At 37.1% G+C, this 24,977-nt stretch overlaps 1 protein-coding gene across 1 annotated transcript; it reads left to right on the plus strand.

Moving 5' to 3' along the window:
* Positions 1 to 1,361: 1,361 nt before the first annotated feature.
* st14b (ST14 transmembrane serine protease matriptase b) lies at positions 1,362 to 24,882 on the plus strand. Its single transcript, XM_053648982.1, has 19 exons — positions 1,362 to 2,073; positions 4,714 to 4,873; positions 4,964 to 5,094; positions 5,517 to 5,587; positions 6,217 to 6,404; positions 7,267 to 7,302; positions 7,392 to 7,626; positions 8,949 to 9,091; positions 9,192 to 9,289; positions 9,405 to 9,514; positions 10,842 to 10,975; positions 11,100 to 11,204; positions 11,712 to 11,819; positions 11,920 to 12,036; positions 13,476 to 13,598; positions 18,228 to 18,405; positions 19,845 to 20,122; positions 23,536 to 23,669; positions 23,762 to 24,882. The coding sequence occupies exons 1-19, from the start codon at positions 2,029 to 2,031 to the stop codon at positions 23,924 to 23,926; spliced, it is 2,559 nt and encodes an 852-aa protein (XP_053504957.1). The 5' UTR covers positions 1,362 to 2,028; the 3' UTR covers positions 23,927 to 24,882.
* Positions 24,883 to 24,977: the final 95 nt, after the last annotated feature.

The following is a 24,977-nucleotide window of genomic DNA, read 5'->3' on the forward strand; positions in this document are numbered from 1 at the left end:
AATGGCTTGGAGGAATTTTAGTCCATTCCTCAGTATAGAACACCTTAAACTCTGGGATGTTGGTGGGTTTCCTCCACTCCAATTTCTATTGAATTAAAGCCTTCTTTAAGCATTTTTTCATAGAATGACTTGTGTGCTTAGGCTCATTGGCCCTCTTTCTCTTGAGATTCAGTTCATGATCTCAATCTCAGATGTCCTGACATGTTACTTTAGAATTTGTTGGTATACTTGAGAATTCATTCCGTCCTGGCCCAGATGCAGCAAAACAGGCCCAAACCATGACACTACCACCACCATGTTTTACATATGGGATAAGGTTCTTATTCTGGAATGCAGTGTTGTTTTTATTATCTTGAATTTGTTCCATTTGTACACAATCTGTCTGATTGTGAACTGGTGGAGTCCAAACTCTTTAAAGATAGTTTTGTAATCTTTTCCAGCCTGATGAGCATTAACAACTCTTTTTCTGAGCCAAAAAGCTCTATTTTGGTTTCATCTGACCATAGAGCCGGATCCCATTTGAAGTTCCAATAGTGTCTGGTAAACTGAAGATGCTTGAGTTTATTTTTTAAGATAATTTTCAGGATCTGCAATTTATGCAGAATCAAACTGGTAACCAAGAATCCAAAAACTTAAATAAAATAAAATAAATAAATAAAATAGCTCCTAAGGGTTAACTTTATGCAGTTGATCAAAATACCAGGTTATACTTAATAATACTGAGGCCATGATGTGTAAAAATTAATCAATACTCCTGTGCTTGATACATTTTCTTCAGAACCACACACACTACATCAGAGTCACTGCTGTGATGAGAATTTTCCATAAACTATAAAGTAATGGCGGGCTGATAAATTGCATATGATGTGCATCAATATGACAGGATAAACCTGCCAATTCAGTGTACACTACTGTGGGTTTGTTTTCCTACAAATTCTAACTGGACACATTTCACTATCAGCAGTTTGTCCCTTGGTACTTGTCTCAGTGCATTCAAGCAGCTCTCATAGTTGCTCCTCAATGCTTATTAGCATCTGCAGTAGGCCCTGATTATCCTCTGTCCATCTCACAAAGTTCCTGTACACCTTCGCTATTTTCTTATGCAACTTTTCCAGCATTACATCCTAACTAGAAAGGAGACCAGTGTGATATACAGTCGACAAAAGATGTTAAGTACTGCCCTCTAGTGGTATTAAATGATATCTAATCTAGAGTCAAATTAAATCTAAATTAAATCTACTTTAATCTGATTAAAAAATTCCGCTCTGTATTTGCCATGGGTGGAAATTTTGGCATTAAGCTCTAGTTTTGCTTATCTCTTTCTCTGTCTGTGTATGTTATGACTGAGGTTGTGAGTCTGCAGTAGAAGTGTGCACCAGGATTATCTTCATAAATATATAAATGTAGGATCTTGGTCAGGGACGTTGTGGTTTAAATTCCTAATTTGTTTATCTGGGGAAATGGTATTGTGCGCAGTTAACAAGTGTGGGTGGGATTGGTGAAACTTTCTGCGGGATTCTAAGAGTTGAGTGTCTCCAAAATTGGTCAGAAGTTCTTGAGGAAAGAGTGCTAGTGGGATTGGCACACAGTGCTCATGGCTATTGTGCTTGTGAAGATGTTTGTGGAAATAGGTGCAGTGACTCGTTCACTTTACATGAAAGGCGGCTGGCTGTAGACCTGAGCTAATTACAAACGTCGTTGTTTTACTGCATTTGATCGTTCATTTGGTTCAAACTGACGGCTTTGTGAGGAGCTGTCTTAAATTATATTGAATTTTCATCGTGCTTCGACTTCGCTAACTTTAGACACCTGTTCACAGAAGTCAAAGCAAGAGACCGGGGCTACACTCAAACCGCAATTTAGCCTACTAAATAGTGTACCAAAGTAGTACCCGACGCTAGTGTTACACCGTAGGTTTTGTATTATTTTTTGTTAAAATCTTGTCTTTATTTTATTGTTGTTGCGAGGCCTCTCTGAAGTATTGCGAGTTGTAACACTCAGTAAAGCCTTCTGGATCCAGAGAATACAATGGAGTCTGTCGGGGATGGAGCTGAAGACAGCCTGAAACACCCGGTATGCTTCACGCAATCGCACCGAATTCATTTAATGCTAGAATGCTAACACACTGTCATGATAATGAACAGAACTTTCTACTTTGTTTCGAAATAGCCAGCTTACAGTTAGACAATATATTGTAACAATTGGGTTGTTAAAGTTTAAAAGGGATTTACAAAGGCATACAGTGGTTCTCAACCAGGGGCGCGGACAGATTTGAAGGGGACGCAAATTGTTTTCAAGAAGAAGAAGAAAAAAAAAAACAGACAGGGCATCATTTGGGTTCTCGGTGTTTTTTATTGCTTTCCAAATATAATGTGCATAAATGAAAAACACCCGCGTTCTCTCTCCCTCTGTATTTTCTATTTTCTGGGGAGAGGCGGGGTTTAACCTGCCTTTTATCTAGCTGTCAGTGCAGACCAGTGTTGCCAATTTAGTGACTTTTCAGACCCCTTTAGCGCACCTCCCCCCCCATAAATTTATTAATTAAGTAATCAATTAATTAAAAGCGCCTAGCGACAAATCTAGCGACTTTTTGGACAAACCTTAGCAACTTTCCAAATGTCACCAGTACTGTCCTGCAAGCGCGAGGTCTTGCTTTCCCACTGCACTCACACCTATCTCTGCTTCTGCTCCCAATTGACAGCACCCATATGCGAATGATTTTAGAATGCAAGACGAATGGAGTACAACATGTTTTACATGTAAAATAGTACATGTTATTACAACCTAGTTCTCTTGTTCAAAGGAGTTATAGCCTAGTGTTCAGAAACATTTTTGATAATTCACGTAATATACCTGTCCGTTATATAGTTTTATAAAAGTTATTTGAAAAAAAATCATAAAAGTTATGAAAATAATTAAAAAAGTACAAAAACCACAAAAGCAAAATATCTATGTATCTATCTGTCTATCAATCAAAAACAGATTATAGACTAGGTGTATGTGTGTGTGTGTGTGTGTGTGTGTGTGTGTATATATATATATATATATATATATATATATATATATATATATATATATATATATATATATATATAGCTAATTTAGATTTAGAATGTAGAACCCCATGGATCTGTTATTTTTAAATTTGTTACAGTGGTAGAAATCACAAGCCAATTTTATCAATGTTATTATATTTCTTATTGAGTTATTAGTCTATTTGATATGGTCTCTTGAACTGATGGGTTTAATCCAAAACTCAGTAACAAAAAACAAAACTATGAATAATGTGTACTGAAATCTAATTACAATTTTAATTTAAAAAATGAAGTGGAAAGTTAAGGAAGGAAAAAACAACAATAATAAATGATAATAAATTATATTGAATAAAAAAGTATTCACTAATGAGTCTAATATTTGAATACATTTACATTTACTTTTATTCACTTAGAAGATGCTTTTATCCAAAGCGACTTGCAAATGATGAAATACAAGCAAAGTGATGTATCAAGCGGAGAACAAAAGTAGTGCTACCATGCAAGATTTATAATTGAGTTTTAGAAAAGCAAAATGTGCAGAGTAGAGGTGTAAGAGTAAGGGTTTTTTTCTGTTTTTCTGTTTTGTTTTTAAGATAATGTGGGGGTTGGCATTTTAGGGATCAGTTAGGTGTTTACGGAAGAAGTGGGTCTTTAGCTGTTTTTTGAAGATAGTGACAGATTCTGCGGTCCGGATTGAGGTTGGAAGTTCATTCCACCACTGAGGGACAGTTAGTTTGAAGGTTCTGGAAAGGGACATTGAGCCACACTGAGTATGCACTACTAAGCGTCGGTCGTTAACAGTTAGCAGGTTGCGTGAGGGAACGTAAGCCTTAAGGAGAGTGTTGAGGTAGGGGGGTGCTATTCCAGACAAGGTCTTGTACGTGAGCATCAAGGCCTTGAATTTGATACGGGCGGCTACAGGAAGCCAGTGGAGGGAGATGAAGAGGGGTGTGACATGGATTATGTTTATAAAATAAATCTATGCTGATTTATTAGGTCTTTATTTGGACTTTTTTTTAGAGTTTAAAATATGCAATGTACAACATCATAACATGTTTCCCATAGAAAAGAAAAAAAGAAATTTCATTGGCATGACAATAATGAAGAAGGGTGTGGTTTCAAAATAGTTTTTCTATTATGTCATGTGCGCTATTTGGCTATGGCCCATTTACATGTCAGACATCCTAATGTAACTTACATTTTTGTAATATATCTGAGCAGTTGAAGGTTAAGGGCATTGCTCAAGGGTCCAACAGTGGCAGCTTGGTGGTGCTGGGGTTTGAACTCATGACCTTACGGTCAGTAGCCCACTGTCTTAACCACTGAGCTGCCCTACATGCCCTACATTGAGCTACCACTGCCCTATATAAATTAGTAGGACATCCTGACTCATTTCATAATTTATGAAACTTTTTTTTATTTCTGTAAAATGTGTTTTTCTCAGATGGGTGGGGTTTTATTTAAGCAGTCAGTCAGTCTTTTATTTATATTTCAATTGATTTTAAATATGTTGCCATGCATTGATTTCCATACTAAGTGCATAGGTGTTTTGCAGTCTTACATACTAAATTGCATTTTTATTTTTTTTTAATTTATAAAATTTCTTGCATGAACATAAATTGCATAACTACCCTTTTTTAAATGTAAAAATATTTTTGGCACTTTTACACCTTTGTAGGATGACCTCTTGGAACCATCACGGCAATTTCTTCCAGCGTCTGATGCTAAGAAGGTGAAGAAGAAGAAAATATACTTGAGAACCATCTTAGTAATCACACTGATCGTATTGGCAGCAGTCACTGCACTGCTAGTAGGACTTCGAGTGAGGAACTTTCATTGTGAGTATTCGCTCTAGACAATTTGCAGATCCATACAGAAGCACTGATTATATTGTATTTTTCTAAAGTTTTTATCTCTGTCTCATACAGCGAGAACCGATGTAAGAATAAAAAAGTTCTTTAGTGGTTCTCTGACGGTCGCCAATCGGAGATTCATAGACTCTTATGAGGATAGCAGCAGTGCTCAGTTTAAAGAGATGGCCTCTCAACTCTCCAAACAAGTGAGTCATGTATGACATTTTACCTTGGTCTTTTCATTTTAATATTTAAGCACCTACCAGACTCCTAAAATATTAGGGATTAGTTTAGATATGATACCATTATCATAGTGCTGGGGTCATGGTGAATTCAGAGCTTATCCCAAGAACACGGTGTGAGGCAGTAATATACTGTACTCTGAATGGGACCACATCACACACACACACGTTCGCACCTAGGGATATACCAATTCATCTACTGGCATGTTTTTTGGAGGTGTGAGGAAACTGGAGAACCCAGAAGACACTTGCATGGTTATAGAGAGTGTGAAACTCAACATAGGCAGTAACCCGAGCTCAGACTCTTTGAGTTGTGAGGCAGTAACACTACCCACTGCATCACCATCCTATGCTTCTAACTTCCAAGCTATATTTATGTCTTTCAGATAAAAAATGTTTACAGTAGTATGGAAATACTGTCCAGATATTACGTCAGCTCCAGTGTTCAAGCCTTCAGGTATGAAAATTATATTTCTTGCATCATAGTACTTATTCCTGAACTTTGAGTTCATTAGCAAGTTCTGAAATGAACCAACATCTTGTCTTACCATATCACAAGTAAACTTGCCTGACTTAAAATTATACATACAGCTTACCATTAAAAGGTAGTTTGTAATGTTTAAATGTGTTCCAAGACTTGTGATAATCATATAATTTCAAATTTCAGTTCAGGCTTGTATATTTCTTTCTGGTCCAAAAATTAGTTTTGGCCCCACCTGGATCATATTTTCCCCTTTTGTAAACCGATCCTGTAGATCCAGTTATTCCATGTATTCCATGTGTTTCACTGATTGGAAAGAAAGGAAAATATGGAAAACCCATATAAAAGTACCAACTGAAATAACCTGCTTTTAAGGATTAAAGAAACTTGAATTTTGTGAAAGGTCTGGTAGACTGGAGCAAAAAACGTATTTGGGAAAAAATGGCTTTACATTTATATGCCTTGATGATATTGGGTGGAGTTTTGGCACACTCCCTAGCACAAATTCATTTTATCTTTACTCTCAATATAAATGGTTTTTAGATTTTCTTACTTACAAAACATTGAACCTCAGAATAATAACAAAAAGTTACTCTATGTTTCAGTGAGTCTAGTGATGACAGTGTTGTAGCCTACTTCATGTCTGAGTTCAGTGTGCCAGAGGCTCAGGTATCTGCTGTGGAGGAAGCCATTGGGTCCTTCATGCATACCACGAGGCCAGCAAAAACACGGTGGCTGACCAAACACCTCATGCCCACCAAGGATCTGCTTATCCACAATGTGATATCTGCAGGTAACTAAAATGGTATCAACAATACTTCATTTACTATCATTAAATTTCTTATGTTTGGTTTCCTGGGAAAACCCTTTATATGGTCAAATTTTGCATATACATTCCGCTCTGAAAGTATTGGAATGGCAAGGTCAGTTATTTTGTTATTGCTATACGCTGAAGACATTTGGCTTTGAGATCAAAAGATGAATATGAGATGATAGATCAGAATTTCAGTTTTCATTTCCTGATATTTACAACTAGATGTGTTAAACAACTTAGAACATGGCACCTTTGGTGGCAGACCACCCACTTATTAGGAGAGCAAAAGTATTGGAAAGATAGTCTTAAAGTAAATAACACTATTTATATAGTAAATAAAACAGGCCAAGAAATGAAATCTGATAGATCGGAATATCATTTCAAATTCATCTTTTGATCTCAAACCTAAATGTTTTCAGTGTTTAGCAAAAATGAAAGAATTGGCCTTGGTGTTCCAGTACTTTCAACCAGAAGTTATAACATTTTAAGTTTTGGTTAACAAAAATGAGAGAGAAAATGCATTTTCATGCATTCAGATTTCATTCACATTTTAATGAAAGATGCCCCACCTACCTCTACCGTTATAACCTAATCTATGCATACTAAAACAACATTATTTCCAAGTATAAAAAATATTATAAGTTTACACTGGGATATGAGTCATCACTCCTTACACATGGTTCCAATTTATTTTGGAGTGTTTTCCAGACTTCAGGTGGGTTTTTCCTTAAAATGATTAAATTTGTAATTGCTTGCTGTGTATAACAATACATTGACCTAAGAAATTTTGGCTGTTTTATTTATTTAATTTTTTATTAATTGGTTAAATCCATTGTCACAGCAATTGATCCTCGCTTGGTTGCTTCAACTCTGAAAGGTAATATACTGTACCTCTGCTTTTTATTCCATTTTATTATACTTTCTCATACAATTTCAGATATCTACTAATCTTGTTGCTAATGTCAGGTCACAATAAGGAGTTCCATCGCTGTCGTGCGGGTGAGACGGGCATCATCCAGTCTCCAGGCTTTCCTAATTCTTCGTACGCTGCCAACACCTTCACTGAGTGGCAGCTCCGTGCTGACTCCAACCACAGAATTCGGCTGGAGTTTACAGCGATAGACTTGGAGAATGACTGCCACAATGACTTCATTAGAGTGTATGATTCTCTGGTGCCCAGTGAGAATCAGGTCATGGCAGAGTAAGTGCTCCTTCAGTGTTCAGTGTAATAGTACTGAATTAAAGGTACTGAATGAAAACTTTTGCACACACGCAATTTTTTGTTTTCCCAGTTCGATAATGGTGCAGTTTGTCATTTTTAGATCCTGCTGCTTCCTGCTAAGTGAATTTGAAAGAAATGTTTGACAAGTCTTCCCTTTTCTCCAATCGAACTACAAATACTAATTTCTGGGCAAGAAAAATATCAATAGAAGCTTTAAATAAAGAAACTAGTCAAAGTCAGTGCATAGCAGTTTTTATTATTATAAGGTATCAGATTATTACATGTTTTTTGACTTGTGTGACTTATACCATCCGCAACATAATTTTTATGTTCCTAGCAAAGGATTTCTCTACTCGGAAAATCAATTAAATGTAATTTGGCTTTAAATACAGTTGTGCGCAAAAGTTTGCATACCCCTTGCAGAATCTGCTAAATCTTAATACTGTTAACAAAATAAGAGGGATCATAAAAATACACGATACATTAAGAGCCAGGAGGATGTAACCTTTGAACAGGGTGATCGATGTAAATTGTTAGTATTTATCTTCTGGGAGACATGTAACTATCTTATTTAGTGTCTGAAGGGCAATACTAAATGAAAAAAAAAATCTTTAAACAAAATAATAACAATTTACACTGATCATCCTGTTCAAACGTTTACATCCCCCTGGCTCTTAATGTATCATGTTACGTTCTTGAGCATCAGTGAATGTTTGTACCTTATGTAATAGTCATGTAGGAGTCCCTCATTTGTCCTCAGTGTGAAAAGATGGATCTCATATAGCCGCTGTTGAAAAGGGGTCAAATATGCAGAATATGCTGGAAAAGCAAAGAATTTGCAGGACCTGGAGGATTTTTTTGAAGAACAGGAGGCAGTTTAACTGCTCAGGACAAACAAGGGACTCATGAACAACTATCTCATAAAACAAAAACAGTCATGGGTCATCCAAGCAATGACGCACAGTATTAAGATTCAAGGGTATGTAAACTTTTGAACGGGTAATTTTTATAAATTCAGGTATAATCTTGTCTTGTGGACTATATGTAAACATCTGTTTTGTGAAATAGCTTATTCAGGGCAGCACTAAATAAAAAACAACATGGGATATTTATGATCCATCTTATTTTGTTAACAGTATTTAGATTTAACAGATTCTGCAAGGGGTATGCAAACATTTGGGCACAACTGTATGGCTGTTTAAATGTTTTCTTATGACTGCACTGTGTCGAATTTAGTAATTATAATAATTGTTATAATTCTGTGAAACATCACGGTCACCACTCCTTACATATGCATGCAGGAAATGTGGACATTACACCCACAATGAACGGTTGGTCTTCCTGTCTTCTGGAAATATCATGTTAGTTACTCTGGTCACAAATGGAGAGAAGAATTTCCCAGGCTTCAGAGCAAAATACTCTCAGGTACCTGCGGAAATCCAAGGTACAGTTACAAAGTGATGTTAGAGGAAGAACTCTGTAGCGCCTTTGGGTTATATTGCAAAGTTCTTACAATGAAGAAACTCTCTAATCTCTTCTTTCAGGGTGTGGTGGGAAACTAACTGGGATGAAAGGCACATTTATGTCTCCAGGCTTTCCCTCCAGTTATCCCCCTCAGATCCAGTGTGTTTGGAACATTAAAGTAACAAAACCAATTCTTTAACTGGGCATGCACATTGTGCGGGGTCATATAATAAACATTTTTGTTGTTTTTTTTCCATTTTTTTTTGTTAATCCATCTCTATGCCCTCTCTCAGGTTCCAGATGGAAAACACATCATAATAAATTTCAACAAGTTTTCACTGACTGATCCAGGACAGAGCCCAGACAACTGTTCTAAAGATTACCTGGAGATTAATGGCAACAGGTTAGACCTTTACAGAAAGCAAAGTTATTTTTATATAGGTTAAGTAAGTGATTATGTGAGTGAGTGAGTGAGCGAGTGAGTAAACCTTATTAACTGCATTAGTTAACATGAGCAAACCAGGAACTTCAGAATTAATACACATAAGAAATGTTAACAAAATAAAAATGAAGGGACATGATGGGTTGTGTGATGTGGCATATTACCACCATAAAGTTATTTTGATGATTATTTTCCAATAACAGCATGCCCTGAAGTGTTTTATTCTTCCTATTCCACAGCAGGTTGCCAGCGCTAACAGTTTAAATTTATTCAAGAACAACAGATACTACATTTTATCCATTTCTAGTTACAGTTAATGTTGTGGAACGTCTCTGAAACACATTTTAACTGTTATGGCTTACATTCTGGCAGAATACAGTGCCCTCCACTAATTAGCACCCATGGTAAATATAAGCAAAGAAGGCTGTGAACCTTTGCAAACACAGCCTGTGTTTTGTTTGCAGTTGTTTGATATCCATGAGAGCAGAGTATTTTTGTGATTTTTTTTTTTAACAAAAGATCAAAAGGTTAAACAAGAAAGACAATTTTTCACAGCCTTCTTTGCTCATATTTACCAAGGGTGCCAATATTAGTGAAGGGCACTATAATGCAGCTTGTCATGTTACAGAGTAATCGCAAAATGCAAAGTCTCCTGTCCTGAATACTTTACAGTTACAGCTTAAACTTAAAGTTACTGCTTTATGTCTGACTGTTACAAAGCATCTTCTCACAGTTACACAGTTACAGTTATAAGTTGCTACTATAGAAACAATAATGTGTTAGAATGAATGCATTGATATAAAATGTAATTTGCTTTGCACCCGGCTCTACTGTCAGAGCTGCTGTTATAGAAAATGTATCCACAACTTTTGAAAAGTCAGACTGGAGAATTCAACAGCAGTATGCTGTCAAGTAAAATAAATTCAGATAATTTAACAAAACAAACATTTTCCTGTTACTAAATGCCCTAAAACTTCCTGAAAAATATTGTAAATATTGGAATATGCTTTTCAGTCTCAGTTCTGAATTTTGCCAGTTAACAACCACAAATGTTGTTACTTAGCTGGATTTCATTTGACTGATTTAATTTAATTTAATTTAATATCAATTAACACCAGTGTTGGTTACTTTGTTAATGTTACTTATTGTGTATTAATGCTGAAGTTTTTATAAAGACATTAAAATAGTGATGTCTTCACATTCACAAAGTATTTTTCCTATTAACATAATGGCTCAAACATTTCCACGTAATTCTGCTAGGTAATATATTTAATTTCTTATGTTAAAGGATGTGTGGACAAAACTCTGAAAACATACCCCTCATCATCAAGACCAATAAGACAGAGATCAAATTCTTCTCTGACATGTCCTATGTAGATAAGGGCTTCACTGCGCAGTTTGAAGCCTTCGAACCCTTTGATCGTAAGTTCACTGCTTATTCTAAATGTGTATTTTTTGACTGAATTTAATAATATGCATGAAAATAAACATATGAACATGCTAATGCAATAGTCATAATGCTGTAAATATGCTTGTTTTTGTGTAGGTTGCCCTGAAAAATTCCACTGTGAAAATGATGCCTGCATTTCTCAGAGGCTGAAATGTGATGGTTATGATGACTGCGGAGACATGAGCGACGAGAAGAACTGCGGTACGTTTAGATCCTTCACTTTTCATTTTAAAGGATCAGTTGAGCCAAAAAATTAAATGTTCATGATTAGCCTAGACATTTTTGGTATCTGAAGTTTTCTGAAGTTTAGTTTAGCATAGAAGCTATGAGGCTGATCTTTTAACTATACTTTATAGCTACCAGTTTAACACTGGCTTAAATCACACACTTGCCTTAAAAGACATTGTGTTGATTCATGTGTAATATCCATCAGTAATAACACGTGGAACCAACTGTAACTATATTAAAATTTGAACCACTTCTAAAATATAATTCTGCCTTCAAAGAAATGGGCTACACCTCCGTACAGAGACAAACCATGAGCTAAAAGAAAGTGACTTGCTTTAAAATGGCATATTACTTAATGCAGTAAATAATGTTAGTTAAGGGAAATGTAATGTACAGCATTACCAATATATGATACAAAAACCTGTTTAGTAATTATGTGGAAAGATGTTTGTCAACTGAGATCTCCTTTTATCTGCACAGTCTGTAATAAGTCTCACATCACATGTAAGAACGGCTTCTGCAAGCCCAATTACTGGCACTGTGACGGGGTGAATGATTGTGGTGACAATACAGATGAGGAAAACTGTGGTAAGAATGGAAATGAAACATTAATTGTACGCAAATCCTTACAGTTTGGTGAGAATTTATAGTAATATCGTATTTATAGTAGTATGTGCTCTATCTGCAGGATACTGTAAAGCTGGGGAAGTACCCTGTCGAAATGGCCGCTGTGTCTCTGAGGAGAAGAAGTGTGATGGCCATGACGACTGTGAGGATGGTACAGATGAGTCCAATTGCACTAAATGTGAGCCCACCCAACACAACCATACACATTTTTGACTCTTAGCTTTTTTTGACTGGAGAATCCAGGAAAGTATTTAGAGAAGTGTCCAGTTTGGGAGGCTTGAGGTTAATGTTATTTACAGATGATGTTCTCTTGGCACCTTGTGGACAGTGGATAGGCAATAGAAATTAGGTTTCTCCACAGGGCTACTGGCTTTACTCTCTGTGATAAGGTGAGGAGCTCGGGGAGAGATTTGGAATAGAGCTGCTCTTCCTATGAATTTAGAGGAGCCAGTTGAGGTGATTCAAGCACCTTAAAAGAATGCTCCCTGGTCAGCCGCCATTATGTATCGGGCACACCCTACTGAATGGAGACCCCAGGGCAGTCCCAGGACCCTTTGGAGATTATATTTCACAGTTGGCTTAGGAAGAACTATTTACCAGGACTAGCTGGAATCTGTGGGCTGGAATAGAGAAGTCTAGACTGACCTTCTCAGCCTGTTGCCAACACAACCCACAATAGGATATGTGGAAGGAACCCGAATGAATGAATTAACATGTTTCACTAAACAGGATTTCCATCATTTTCTTAGTAAAATTAGTGTCCTAGGGTTCTCAGTCCATACAGGATTTTGTGATTGTTGCAGCTAAAAATGCTTGATTTTGCTTTTTGTGCTTTTTTGTAGAAAACGACTTGAATCGGCGAAATTGCAGTTGCACAAAATTGTTTTGCCGGTCTTTTGCGATGATGTTTGTCGGTAACTGAGGCCTTTTTAGCTGTACTCGTGTTCGATGCACATGAATCGAAGAGGGCTTTGGCTAAATGCGTGTTGTGATGATGTCACATGATGCATCTTGGCCTAAATCTGCATAAAATCACTGATAATTTTGAAAAATTGCAAATTCCTTTGAATATTATGGCGTTTGCTTGATTTTGCGTTGATTTCTGCGATCACAAAATTGCAAAATCTTGGAGGGACTGAGTTCTTGTAGAAAGGGGTCAAATTGAAAAACAGTAGAATTTCTCTAATGAAAGAAATCTAATATGTTTCCCATGAAACTACTGATATTAGGTGAGCTAGAAAAGCCCATTTGTCGATTGTGGTCTTTTTCTTTTATGAACTACTGTACAGATTGGTGGAAAAGACGAATGAGTTGTCCTGCTGCCTGTTGTACAGTGGGACTTGGGAAAGTATAGTGTGACACTTTAGACATGTTTGATGTTCTATCAGAGTGGCTTATTCAGAAATGTAATAATAAAACATAGATGTATTTGATCAGCTCTAGAACTAAAAGGTTCTTTAGCAAAAGATAGTAGTATATAGTAAAATAGTCAAATATTTGACCTTTATTTCTAAGACTGTAATTATATATTCTGTCTGTAACTTACATGTTTCAAGCTATTAGTCTCTGCAGGTAGAGATTAAGGAGCTGGTTTTACCTGTTGTCTTGTGTGTCTAGCTATTGTCCTCACCTGCTCCGAATTTACCTTCAAGTGTAAGAACAACATGTGCATCAGCAAGCAGAACCCACAATGCGACGGGCACAAAGATTGTGAGGATGGTTCAGATGAAGAAAACTGCGGTAAGCTTAGATTAATGACTTTATTAAGCCACTTAAATTCACAACTACTCCAGTACCACCTGCATTTGTGGCCAAGGATAGGCTTAATGTATTGTCATACATGTATAAAAAGCCCAAAATGTAAATGCACTAAATAACCCACCAAACACTTTAAATAAACAGCTCCAGGGTCTACGGTTTGATCTTAACCTCGGGATAATGTCTGTGCATGTTCTTGCTTGGTCTGCCTGGGCTTTCTCTATATCCTTCCACTTCCGAAAAACATCCCAATAGATGTATTGTCTGTGATAACATTGATGATAGCACTATGTATTCTAAAGAAGTATAAAGTATAAAGTACTTCTTTATAATGAATGTTAAACAGATGGTGTATTTTCCACCAGTGTGTTGCCAAGAACTATGCATACTTTGCATACCATTCTCTTTTTCAACCGAGAAAGCTGGCTAGCATCCAGCTTGCTAGGTAGAGACATGTAAAATCCATAACAAATTACATTCATTATTTTGCTGGTTTAACAACATGCTGGATAGAAAGCAGTCACGTGTCTCCTTGCCCTTCCTTTGGTATATACAGTTGTGATCGGAAGTTTACATACTCATGGACGTGAATGTCATGACAATATTGGGCTTTCAATAATTTCTTTGAACTGTTCTTTTCTTGGGCAGAATGATTGTACAACATACATCTTTAATAAAAAACAAGAATTTGGTTCACACGTTTTAATTTATTTGGGTTCGTCTGTAGTCAACACATGGTCAAAATTATACATACAGGGTCAACATACAGCACACCTAATATTTAGTTGAATGTCCCTTAGCAAGTTTCACCTCGAGCAGATGCTTTTGGTAGCCATCAACCAGCTTCTGGCAGAATTCTGGTTGGATATTTGACCACTCTTCTTGGCAGAATTGGTAAAGTTCAATGACATTTGTTGGTTTCCTGGCCCTGGCTTGACTTTTAAGCACAGTCCACAAATTTTCGATAGGGTTGAGATCAGGACTTTGAGAAGACCATTCCAAAAGCTTAATGTTAGCCTTCTTTATCCATTCCACAATCAGCTTTGATGTGTGTTTGGGGCCATTGTCCTGCTGGAACACCCAATTGTGTCCAAGTTTCTACTGTCTGGCTGATAATTTGAGTTTATGCTGAATAATTCTAAAGTAGTCCTCCTTCTTCATTATTCCATCCACTTTGTAAAATGCACCACTGACAGCAAAACAGCCCCAGAACATAATGCTACCACCACCATGCTTAATAGTCGGTACAGTGTTTTTTACTCCTCCAAACATACCTCTGGTCATTGTTCAATTCAATTCAATTCAATTTTATTTGTATAGCGCTTTTTACAATAGACATTGTCTCAAAGCAGCTTTACAGAAATATCAACATGGTATACAGATATTAAAGGTGCGAATTTATCCCAACTGAGCAAGCCACTGAGTGGCGACGGTGGCAAGGAAAAACTCCCTAAGATGTTTTAAGAGGAAGAAACCTTGAGAGGAACCCGACTCAGAAGGGAACCCATCCTCATCTGGGTAACAACAGATAGTGTGAAAAAGTTCATTATGGATTTATATGAAGTCTGTATGGCCTTAGGAGCAGCCGTAGTCCCAGCAGTCTGGAATTAGAGAAGATTTGAGCTCCATCCAGCGGCAGAAAGGATCTGGATCTCTAGTATCTCCATAAATTCATGTGGGGCTCGGCGAAAGGAGAGAGGGAGAAAAAAGATTATTATGACTGCGAAGTAGTAGAACAGAATCTAGTCAGGGTAGGCTTGAGTAAACAAATACGTTTTAAGCCTAGACTTAAACACTGAGACTGTGTCTGAGTCCCGAACACTAATAGGAAGACTGTTCCATAACTGTGGGGCTCTATAAGAGAAAGCTCTTCCCCCTGCTGTAGCCTTCACTATTCGAGGTACCGTCAAATAGCCTGCATCTTTTGATCTAAGTAGGCGTGGCGGATTATATAAAACCAAAAGGTCGCTTAGATATTGTGGCGCGAGACCATTTAGTGCTTTATAGGTTAATAAAAGTATTTTATAGTTAATGCGAGATTTTACTGGGAGCCAATGCAGTATTGATAATATCGGTGTGATATGGTCGTACCTTCTAGTTCTAGTTAGGACTCTAGCAGCTGCATTCTGGACTAACTGGAGCTTATTTATATTCCTACTGGAACATCCAGACAGTAAGGCATTACAGTAATCTAATCTAGAGGTGACGAATGCATGAACTAGTATTTCCGCATCATGTAGTGACAATATGTTTCTTATTTTAGAAATATTTCTGAGATGAAAGAAGGCTATCCTAGTAATATTTTCTACATGAGCATCAAATGATAGGCTGGAGTCAATAATCACTCCAAGGTCTTTAACTGCTGCACATGATGAAACAGAAAGACATTGTGGCCAAACAACTCAATCTTTGTCTCATCTGACCATAAAACTTTCCTCCAGAAGGCTTTTTCTTTGTTCATTTGGTCAGCCGCAAACTTTACACGGGCTTGAAGGTGTCGATTTTGGAGAAATGGTTTCTTGGACGACAGCCTTTCAGTCCATGGTGAAGTAAAACTTGCTTGACTGTAGACAGTGACACTGATGTTCCAGTAGCTTCCAGTTCATGACAGGCCTGTGCCTTGGTGGTTCCTGACCATCCAAACCAGTTTCCTCTCAGCTGAGGGTGACAGTTTGGGTCTTTTTCCAGACCTTGGCAAAGTGGCTACACTTCCCAATAACTTGTATTTATGTACAATTGTTTGAACTGATGATCTTGGATCTAATTTTTTAGAAATGGCTCCAAGGGACATTCACGACTTGTATAAATCCATCATTCTCTTTTTCATATCTGCACTATGCTCCTTGGACTTTCCCATAGTACTGTGTGTTGGTCAATCCAATACGTGCTATCAAACAAACCCTTTTTATGTTGGCACAGAGAAGCTGCCAGCTGTAGTCACTCATGATCACTAACAGGAAATTAAGAGGCCTTGGTCTTGGCAAATTAAAGGACATTTTGGCTTAGTGGTTAGCACGTTCGCCTCACACCGCCAGGGTTGTGGGTTCGATTCCTACCGCTGCTCTGTGTGTGCGGAGTTTGCGTGTTCTCTCTGCGCTGCCGGGGTTTCCTCCGGGTACTCTGGTTTCCTCCCCCAGTCCAAAGACATGCATGGTAGGCTGATTGGCATGTCCAAAGTGTCCGTAGTGTGTGAATGTGTATGTGATTGTGCCCTGCGATGGATTGGCACCCTGTCCAGGGTGTACCCCGCCTTGTGCCCCATGCTCCCTGGGAGAGGCTCCAGGTTCCCCGCGACCCTGAAAAGGATAAGTGGTATAGAAGATGGATGGATGGATGGTGTTTGTATGAATATTTTTGACCCTGTATGTATAGTTTTGGTCCTGTGTTGATTACAGAAAACCCCAAATGAATTAAAACTTTTTTTTTCTATTAAACATGTATGTTGTACAATCATTCTGCTCAAAGAAAGAAATTATTGAAAGCCCAATATTGCCATGACGTTCATGTCCATGATGCGTGTACAGCATGTAAACTTCTGACCGCAGCTGTATGTATTGCATAGCTGTAGGAAAAAATGACACATCACATTTTTTTATCCATTTATAGTAACATTTACTGGTGTGAAATGTCCACAGAACAAGTTAGTTCCTGTTATAAATTGTATTATAGTAGCTTTAAACTGCCATTCCCTCACCAGTCTTTCTTTTTCTCACTATTGAAGATATTAAGGCAAAAAAACAGCTTCTCATGTTACAGAGAAACTGGAAAGCACAAAGTCATCTGTCCACCACTTTGCTGAATGTTACAAAACACTGACATTGGAACCTAATTCTATAAATGTTAAATGATCGTAACTAGAGGCATAACCGATCAATCGGCACCGATAACCAGTTGCTGGAACTATCCAGTTATCTGCAAAAATCCACACCGATTGTTTTTCCCGGTTGCATCTGTTGTGGCAGCGGCTGAGAAGTGTCCACTGTCTGTCCTTATATAGTATGCCTCTAGAGGTGAAATAAATACTGTCACTGACCAAATTTGTTGTGTTATTTGAAGTGTTTGGTTTTTTTTCATTTTGGATGTCTCTAATTTTATTTGTTATTTGGAGTGTTACTTTTTGGTTCAGTTTGGATATATATCTTTAATTTACTTCCATATTTATTAATACTTAACTTGTATTAATATTTATATATATATTTTTTTCTTTTTTAAAGTAAAATACATTTTCATCGTACAGTCAACACTGTTTATTTTTGTAATACAGTTCAGCAAGATTTAAATTTGAGTGTTATGTTTTCATTCAGTATCAATTTTAAAAACTATAGGTTGATTAATTGGTAATCGGCAGGTACTGCCCGACTTAGTTATCGGTATCGGTAAAATCCATTGTCGGCCGACCTCTAACCTCACAGAAAGCATTAATGACAGAACTGCTGTTCTTAAAATCAGCAGCAGAAAATTAATCAGTCAGATCCCAGAACTCAACAGAACACAAAAACAAATATCAGAAATCCTGCCCATCTATGGATACTGCTGTGTTCATGTTCATGTTCAAGTAGTACCTCACTATGTGCCCTGAATAGTTATTTGTTTGTGCTGATTTCTCTTCAGAATGTGGTACGAGACCATACCAGTCCTCGAAGATTGTGGGTGGTGAAGCCGCCAGTGAAGGCAATTGGCCCTGGCAGGTTAGCCTTCACCTGCAGGGCAGGGCTCATGTGTGTGGAGCCTCCCTAATCAGCAACCTCTGGCTAGTCACTGCTGCACACTGTATACAAGAAACTAACAGGTATGTATACTCCATCCTGCTTTAAGTACTGATTCATTTTTTATTTTGTTTCATTGATTTATTGTTAAGCAGCATTAGAGATTAGTGTGCTGTTTTTAGAGGGGCTCTGAAATATACAAAAAAGCAGAAATGATTCTAAATAATAGAATTAAATAAGTAAGGGAGTGTTAGGAGTGCTAGGGAGTTCAGGAGTTATTAATTTAATTAAGTTAATTTATTAAGTTATTAAGTTAATTAGGGAGTGCTGTTATAGGAAAATAATCAACAACAGGGTGGTATGAATCAGCTTGAGTTACCATTGCCACATCAAAGTTATTATATTATTTTCAAATAATGGCCTTTAAGTGTATTATTCCTCTTATACACAGCAATTCACCAATGCTAACAATTTCTATTTGTTAATGGTGACATGGCATAATTGTTTTGATCCAGTTATAGTTGTGTTTAATGTTGTGGAATGCCTGTAGCACAAGCTGTGGCAGCTCAATGGTTAAGACATTGACAACTTTTGATAGAAGGTTAAAATCCCAGCACCTCTCAACTGCTCACTTGTAAATGAGATAAATGTAAATTGCTCTAGTTAAGGATGTATGCAAAATGTACTTTTTTTTTTTTTTTTTAAGTGTTATGACTTATAGACACTATGAACAGTTGTTCTGTCACCAGCAACTCTCTTTTTTATCTCTCTTGAAGTTAATAAGACAAAAAAAATGCAGCTTGATAGTCCTCTGTCTCGAAGACTTTCTCATGCAAGGAAACAGTTACAGCTTTACCCCTGACTAAAGTGCTGCCACTGGAGACTCCTTACAAAAATGCTAAATAAACATTTGCAAATAAACATTTCCTCAAATATCAGAAATATGAATAAATGACACATATTTTTAAAATGTGTTTATATGGAGCATCTACCATACAAGTCCCTCTATATGATCTCTTACTATAGAAATGCTAGCGTTTGCGTTACATTGGCAACCTCAACACTCTCTAGCCTGGCCACATTGGATGTACTCTTTCTTAGATATTGTGAACATGGAATTATCCGAGGCAAGAATGCATGGAGCCACTCAAAAAACTCTCTCAGCATGGTCAAGGGTAATCTCTAAAATTAAGGGGCTGTTGTAAGTGATTTAAGTGTTTTACATGTAATTAATTGTTGGATTATTTTTATTTTTACCCCTCCGATTGTCATCTTATTAGCAGTTCTGATATTATCTTATTTTATGTATCGTCAATAACTTATATGGGGAAGTGGAAAAAGAGTAGATTACATGGTTGCCATGGATGGGTGGGATGGGAACTTAAAAGGGTTAGACTGTTCGGTGGGTTGCAACTTTATTTTATATCAGTGTATCTGTGTATGTTAACATTGTTCACAGTCTTGAGTAAAAAAAATACTAAACATATAACAAAGATTATTGTATGTCTGCACATCTGAGCAGATATTCCGAGCCAGACCAGTGGGATGTCTACCTGGGGCTGCACACTCAGAGTCAGGTCAACACAGCCAACACAGTGCATAAGGAAGTGAAGCAGATCATCTGTCATCCTGAGTATAGCCCCCTTAGCTACGATCATGACATTGCTCTGATGGAGCTGGACAGCCCTGTGACCCTCAGCCAATACATTTGGCCTATTTGCCTACCTGCAGCCACACACATGTTACCTGCAGGCCAGTCTGTGTGGGTCACAGGTTGGGGTAGAATCAGAGAGGAGGGACGTAAGTATGAATACATTAAGGGAAAGAATGTTTTATTGTCTATGGAAAATAATAATGTGAAGGAATGTTTGCACGCAATGGAGCGAGCACATTCTAGGCGAATAATAATCCAGGGAATATTTGGGGCAAATTACCTCAAATGGACATAATGCATTTTCTGCGACCCCAAGCCTTAACCACCCTACATTTAATTCCAGATTTATAAATTAGGACTAAGGTATGTTTGAACAGTTTATTATGTCAGTAACATATTTGTAAGCAATTAAAAACCAAAGGAATATTCCTCAAACTGACCTGCGAGTCTAGTGGGAAGAGTGAACTTGCATTACTTAACCACACCTTTTCAAAAGGGTGTGTTTGAAAAGGTGCATCTCTGCATCATGATACATAAGAAATAAAACATGACAGAGCATGTTCTTATAGGAAAATAACCCAGGCCAGGGTGGTGTGATAAGGCCCATCCTGAAGTAAAGGAGCCTGGTCTATATGTGATGCATGGCTTTGCGTGCATGTGCAGAAGCAGTGGCTGCACAAGTGTTGTCATGCACACACTTGCCTACATCTGAGGGATTAAATGTGCCAATCACTAGATAGCACGTCATAGCCAAAGCATTGCTGTCCATCAGGTTTCCAAGTCAGGCTGTAAAATATTTCACAGTGTCATGCACAGAGATGTTAAACATACTGATCATCTCTATCTCTCTTAAAACTTTCTGTTGTCGTCATGATTGTTGCCATGAGCTGTGTCTCAAATTGACCTTACATTCAAATGTATTACTTTATTATAAAAAATATTATAAAATATTATAAGTATTAGTAAAGTATAAAATACAGAAGACATGTATGTAAAACAGAACTTTTGGTACATTTGAAGGCTACATGAGAGGTTATTAAAATGCACTTAAAACACTAATTGTAATAGGAGAACCAGCTAGTGTTAGTACTCAATAAAGGTCTAAAATAGTACAATTGGTACAGCTTTTCATTTAAAATATTAGCACACAAAAACCAGTTTTGTAGTTAGAGTGAGGTTTCTAATAACAATTTATACAATAAATGAATAAATCAAAAGAGGAGATTGTAAGGGGTCGCAAACTCTAGTTTAGGAATCCCTACATTAAACCCTTAACAATGATTATCGCATTAACCAATAAACTGTATGAACAAGCACATGAGCAAAAAGGTGAAGAACCAAATTTCATTCATTAATTTATCTTCAGTAACCACTTTATCCTGGTCAGGGTTGTGGTGAATCCCGGGGATACTAGGTGTGAGGCGAGAATACACCCTGGATGGGACAACACTACACAAGAGACCATGGACACACATTTACACTTAAGGGCAATTTAGAGTCGCCAATCCACCTACCTGCATGTTTATTGGAGGTCAGAAGAAACCGGGAAAAAACCTAGAGGAAATATGCAAAACTCCGAACCCACCCCAACCCTGTTCAGGAAAGAGCGGTTGTCCTGCAACAAGGTTAATCCTGATAATACTGTTCATTTTAATCCTGCCACATAAGGATATATATGGTAAAGTAAACACCGAAATACAACCCCAATTCCCCAAAAAAGTTGGGACGCTGTGTAAAATGTAAATAAAAATAGAATGCAATGATTTGCAAATCTAGTAAACCCATACGTTATTCACAATAGAACATAGAAAACATATAAAATGTTTAAACTGAGTAAATGTACCATTATAAGAAAACAATAAGGTAATTTTGAATTTGATGGCCGCAACACGTATCAAAAAACTTGGGACATGGACAACAAAAGGCTGGAAAATTAAGTGTTACTAAAAAGTAACAGCTGGAGGTTAGTTGGCAACAGGTCAGTAACATGAATGGGTATAAAAGGAGTGTTATAGAGAGGCAGAGTTTCTCAGAAGTAAAGATGGGCAGAGGTTCACCAATCTGACAAAAACTGCATGTACAATTTGTGGAACAATTTCAGAATAATGTTCCTCAATGTAAAATTGTAAGGACTATGAATATCTATCATCTACAGTATATAATATCATCAAAAGATTACAAGAAACTGGAGAAATGTGCACAAGGGACAAGGGTGAAAATGATTCTGTCATGGAAATCACTGCATGGGCTCAGAAACACCTCCAGAACTCATGGTCTGTGAACACAGTTCACCGTGCCATCCACAAATGCTGGTTAAATCTCTATCATGCAAAGAAGAAGCCATATGTGAACATGATCCAGAAAAGCCGCCATCTTCTCTGGGCCAAAGCTCATTTAAAATGGACTGAGGCAAAGTGGAAAATTGTTCTGTGGTCAGACGAATCGAAATTTGAAATTCTTTTTGGAAACCATGGATGCATCGTCCTCTAAACTAAACAGGAGAGGGACCATCTGTCTTTTTATCAGCGCTTAGTTTGAAAGCCTGCATCTCTGATGGTATGGGGGTGCATTAGTGCTTATGGAATGGGCAGCTTGCACATCTGGAAAGGCATCATCAATGCTGAAAGGTGTATATACACATTTTAGAGCAACATATGCTTCCATCCAGATTCAATCCCATCTTTATTTCTGAGAGACTCTGCCTGTCTAAGATACTCTTTTTTATATCCAATCATGTTACTGACATGTTGCCAATAAACCTAATTAGTTGCAAAATGTTCCTCCAGCTGTTTCTTTTTAGTAACACTTACTTTTCTAGCCTTTCGTTGCCCCCATTTTTAGTAACACTTACTTTTCCAGCCTTTTGTTGCCCCATCCCAATTTTTTTGCGACGTGTTGCAGCCATCAAATTCAAAATGACCTTAGGGTTAGGGGTTTTTTCTTATAATGGTACATTTACTCAGTTTAAACATCTTATATCTTTTCTATGTTCTATTGTGAATAACATATTGGTTTACGAGATTTGCAGATCTCGCTAATTTGATTAAGGGAGTGTAAAACAGGTTTGTCAGGAAAAATGTGCGAGGTAATGAAGGAATAGAGACGCTCCAAAAGCTTCTTAGAGGATACTAATAAGGTTGGAGGCAGATATAAAGGCAAACGGTGGGCATACAGGTTCAAAAAGGAAAATGCAAACTTTTGAACTGATATCAATTTGTTTTTGTTTTTTTATATACTATTAAGATCTGGACACTATTTGAACATTATAAACCCAACACTAGGTTTAACACACTAAATATCTTATCAATTAAATGTATTTGTCTTCTTAATTCTGTTCTAAGCTTATGCACAATTTTGCACTCAACTCTACTTACTACAACTTTCTTCTCCAGGGCTGTATTTGCTCACTATATGCACTTGTTTGCAACTTTTGTTGTTAGCTTATTGTAATGCACAGAAGAACGGCTGTTGCGTTTATACTTTAAATGTAAAATTAAGTTTATGTTTAGAGGGATTGTGCTTCAATTAAATTTAGACTTTGAGTTTGTTCTTTGCTCAGATTTAGCATCAGTGCTGCAAGAAGCAAAGGTGCGTATCATCAACGAAACAGTGTGCAGTCAGCTGATAGAAGATAAGATCACGCCACAGATGATCTGTGCAGGAATACTGACTGGAGGAGTGGATACCTGTCAGGTAGAGAAAAGCAACTGCTTTCTTTCTTACTGATTTTTCTATGTGTATTAAATCTGCTCTTATTTTAAAAGCATTCATCTCTCCACCCTAAGGGCGACTCGGGGGGGCCCATGTCCTTTGAAGACCCAGAAACCGGCCGCGTGTTTCTGGTCGGGGTCGTGAGCTGGGGTGAAGGCTGTGGTAGAAAGATGAAGCCTGGCATTTACACACGAGTCACAATGTACCGCAGCTGGATCCGAGATGAGAGTGGGGTATAAAATGCACGTTTGAGGTGTGTGGGACTGAAGGAATTCTGACCAATCTCAGCCACTTCCACAAACCCATTTTAGACCAATCCCACCTGCTCCCCAAATAGTTTTTATCTGGTAGCTTAAGCTGTTTCATCTGTATGTATGAATGCTTTATGTTTTTATGTTCTTATTGAATATGATAAATGTTTTATACATCTGTGTATTATTTCAAATGAGTTATGTTTTCAGGGACTGTTATAATTGGTGCTGATTACATATGTCTTAAAAATGTAAAAATGTAATATGCAATGTGTAGATTATGTGAAAAGTAACAGAAGGGTAAATTCCTGCATTATGTGCACTTATGTTAATTTCTGTCTTAAATCTATGTTTTGTTATTAATTTTCTCTGGCAAAGAAAAATATCATAGAAATCATTACAGTTTTGCAAAGGCTCCTAATGATTTAACTTGTGATATGGTTAATGGTTTTAGATTGCAATTCGCACAGGTCCTGTGGTCTCTGATGGTGATCTTGTAAAAAAATATGATGATTACATGGTGTCTATGGCGAATGGACCAAGTGGACTATTACCTCAGTAATAATGCTGTATTTCTCTGTAGTTGTCTATTTATGACAACAAGAAGACACTTGTATTAATGCTTAGCCACTGTAGAGAGAACTGGCAAATGGTTTAGCAAGATACAACAATTCACATATAGATATACATACTATATCCTGGATAAAGAATGAGTGTAAATCGTTAAAACCATTGGATTCTGATGAAAAATGGTTGGTTTAAACCCATACTCATTAAAAGTTCAGTGTTTTATATATAAACATGGAGGATGTACTGTGAGTTTGGGAGTTACTGTAAGTATAATTATTTTTAAATGGTTTGTGTTTTTCGAAGATTATAGATGTATAGACTCCATTCACCTCGATTTGCATTCCCACAATGTACCTTATTTCTATTATGACAGTTGATTTACAGAATAAATGTATTAATAGTTTTGTACGTGTTGTTCTTGTTTTTAAATGCATTTATGTCTATATTACAAGACATTAGACACGAAAAG

Source organism: Ictalurus furcatus, chromosome 18, assembly GCF_023375685.1.
Source record: "Ictalurus furcatus strain D&B chromosome 18, Billie_1.0, whole genome shotgun sequence".
NCBI lineage: Eukaryota > Metazoa > Chordata > Actinopteri > Siluriformes > Ictaluridae > Ictalurus > Ictalurus furcatus.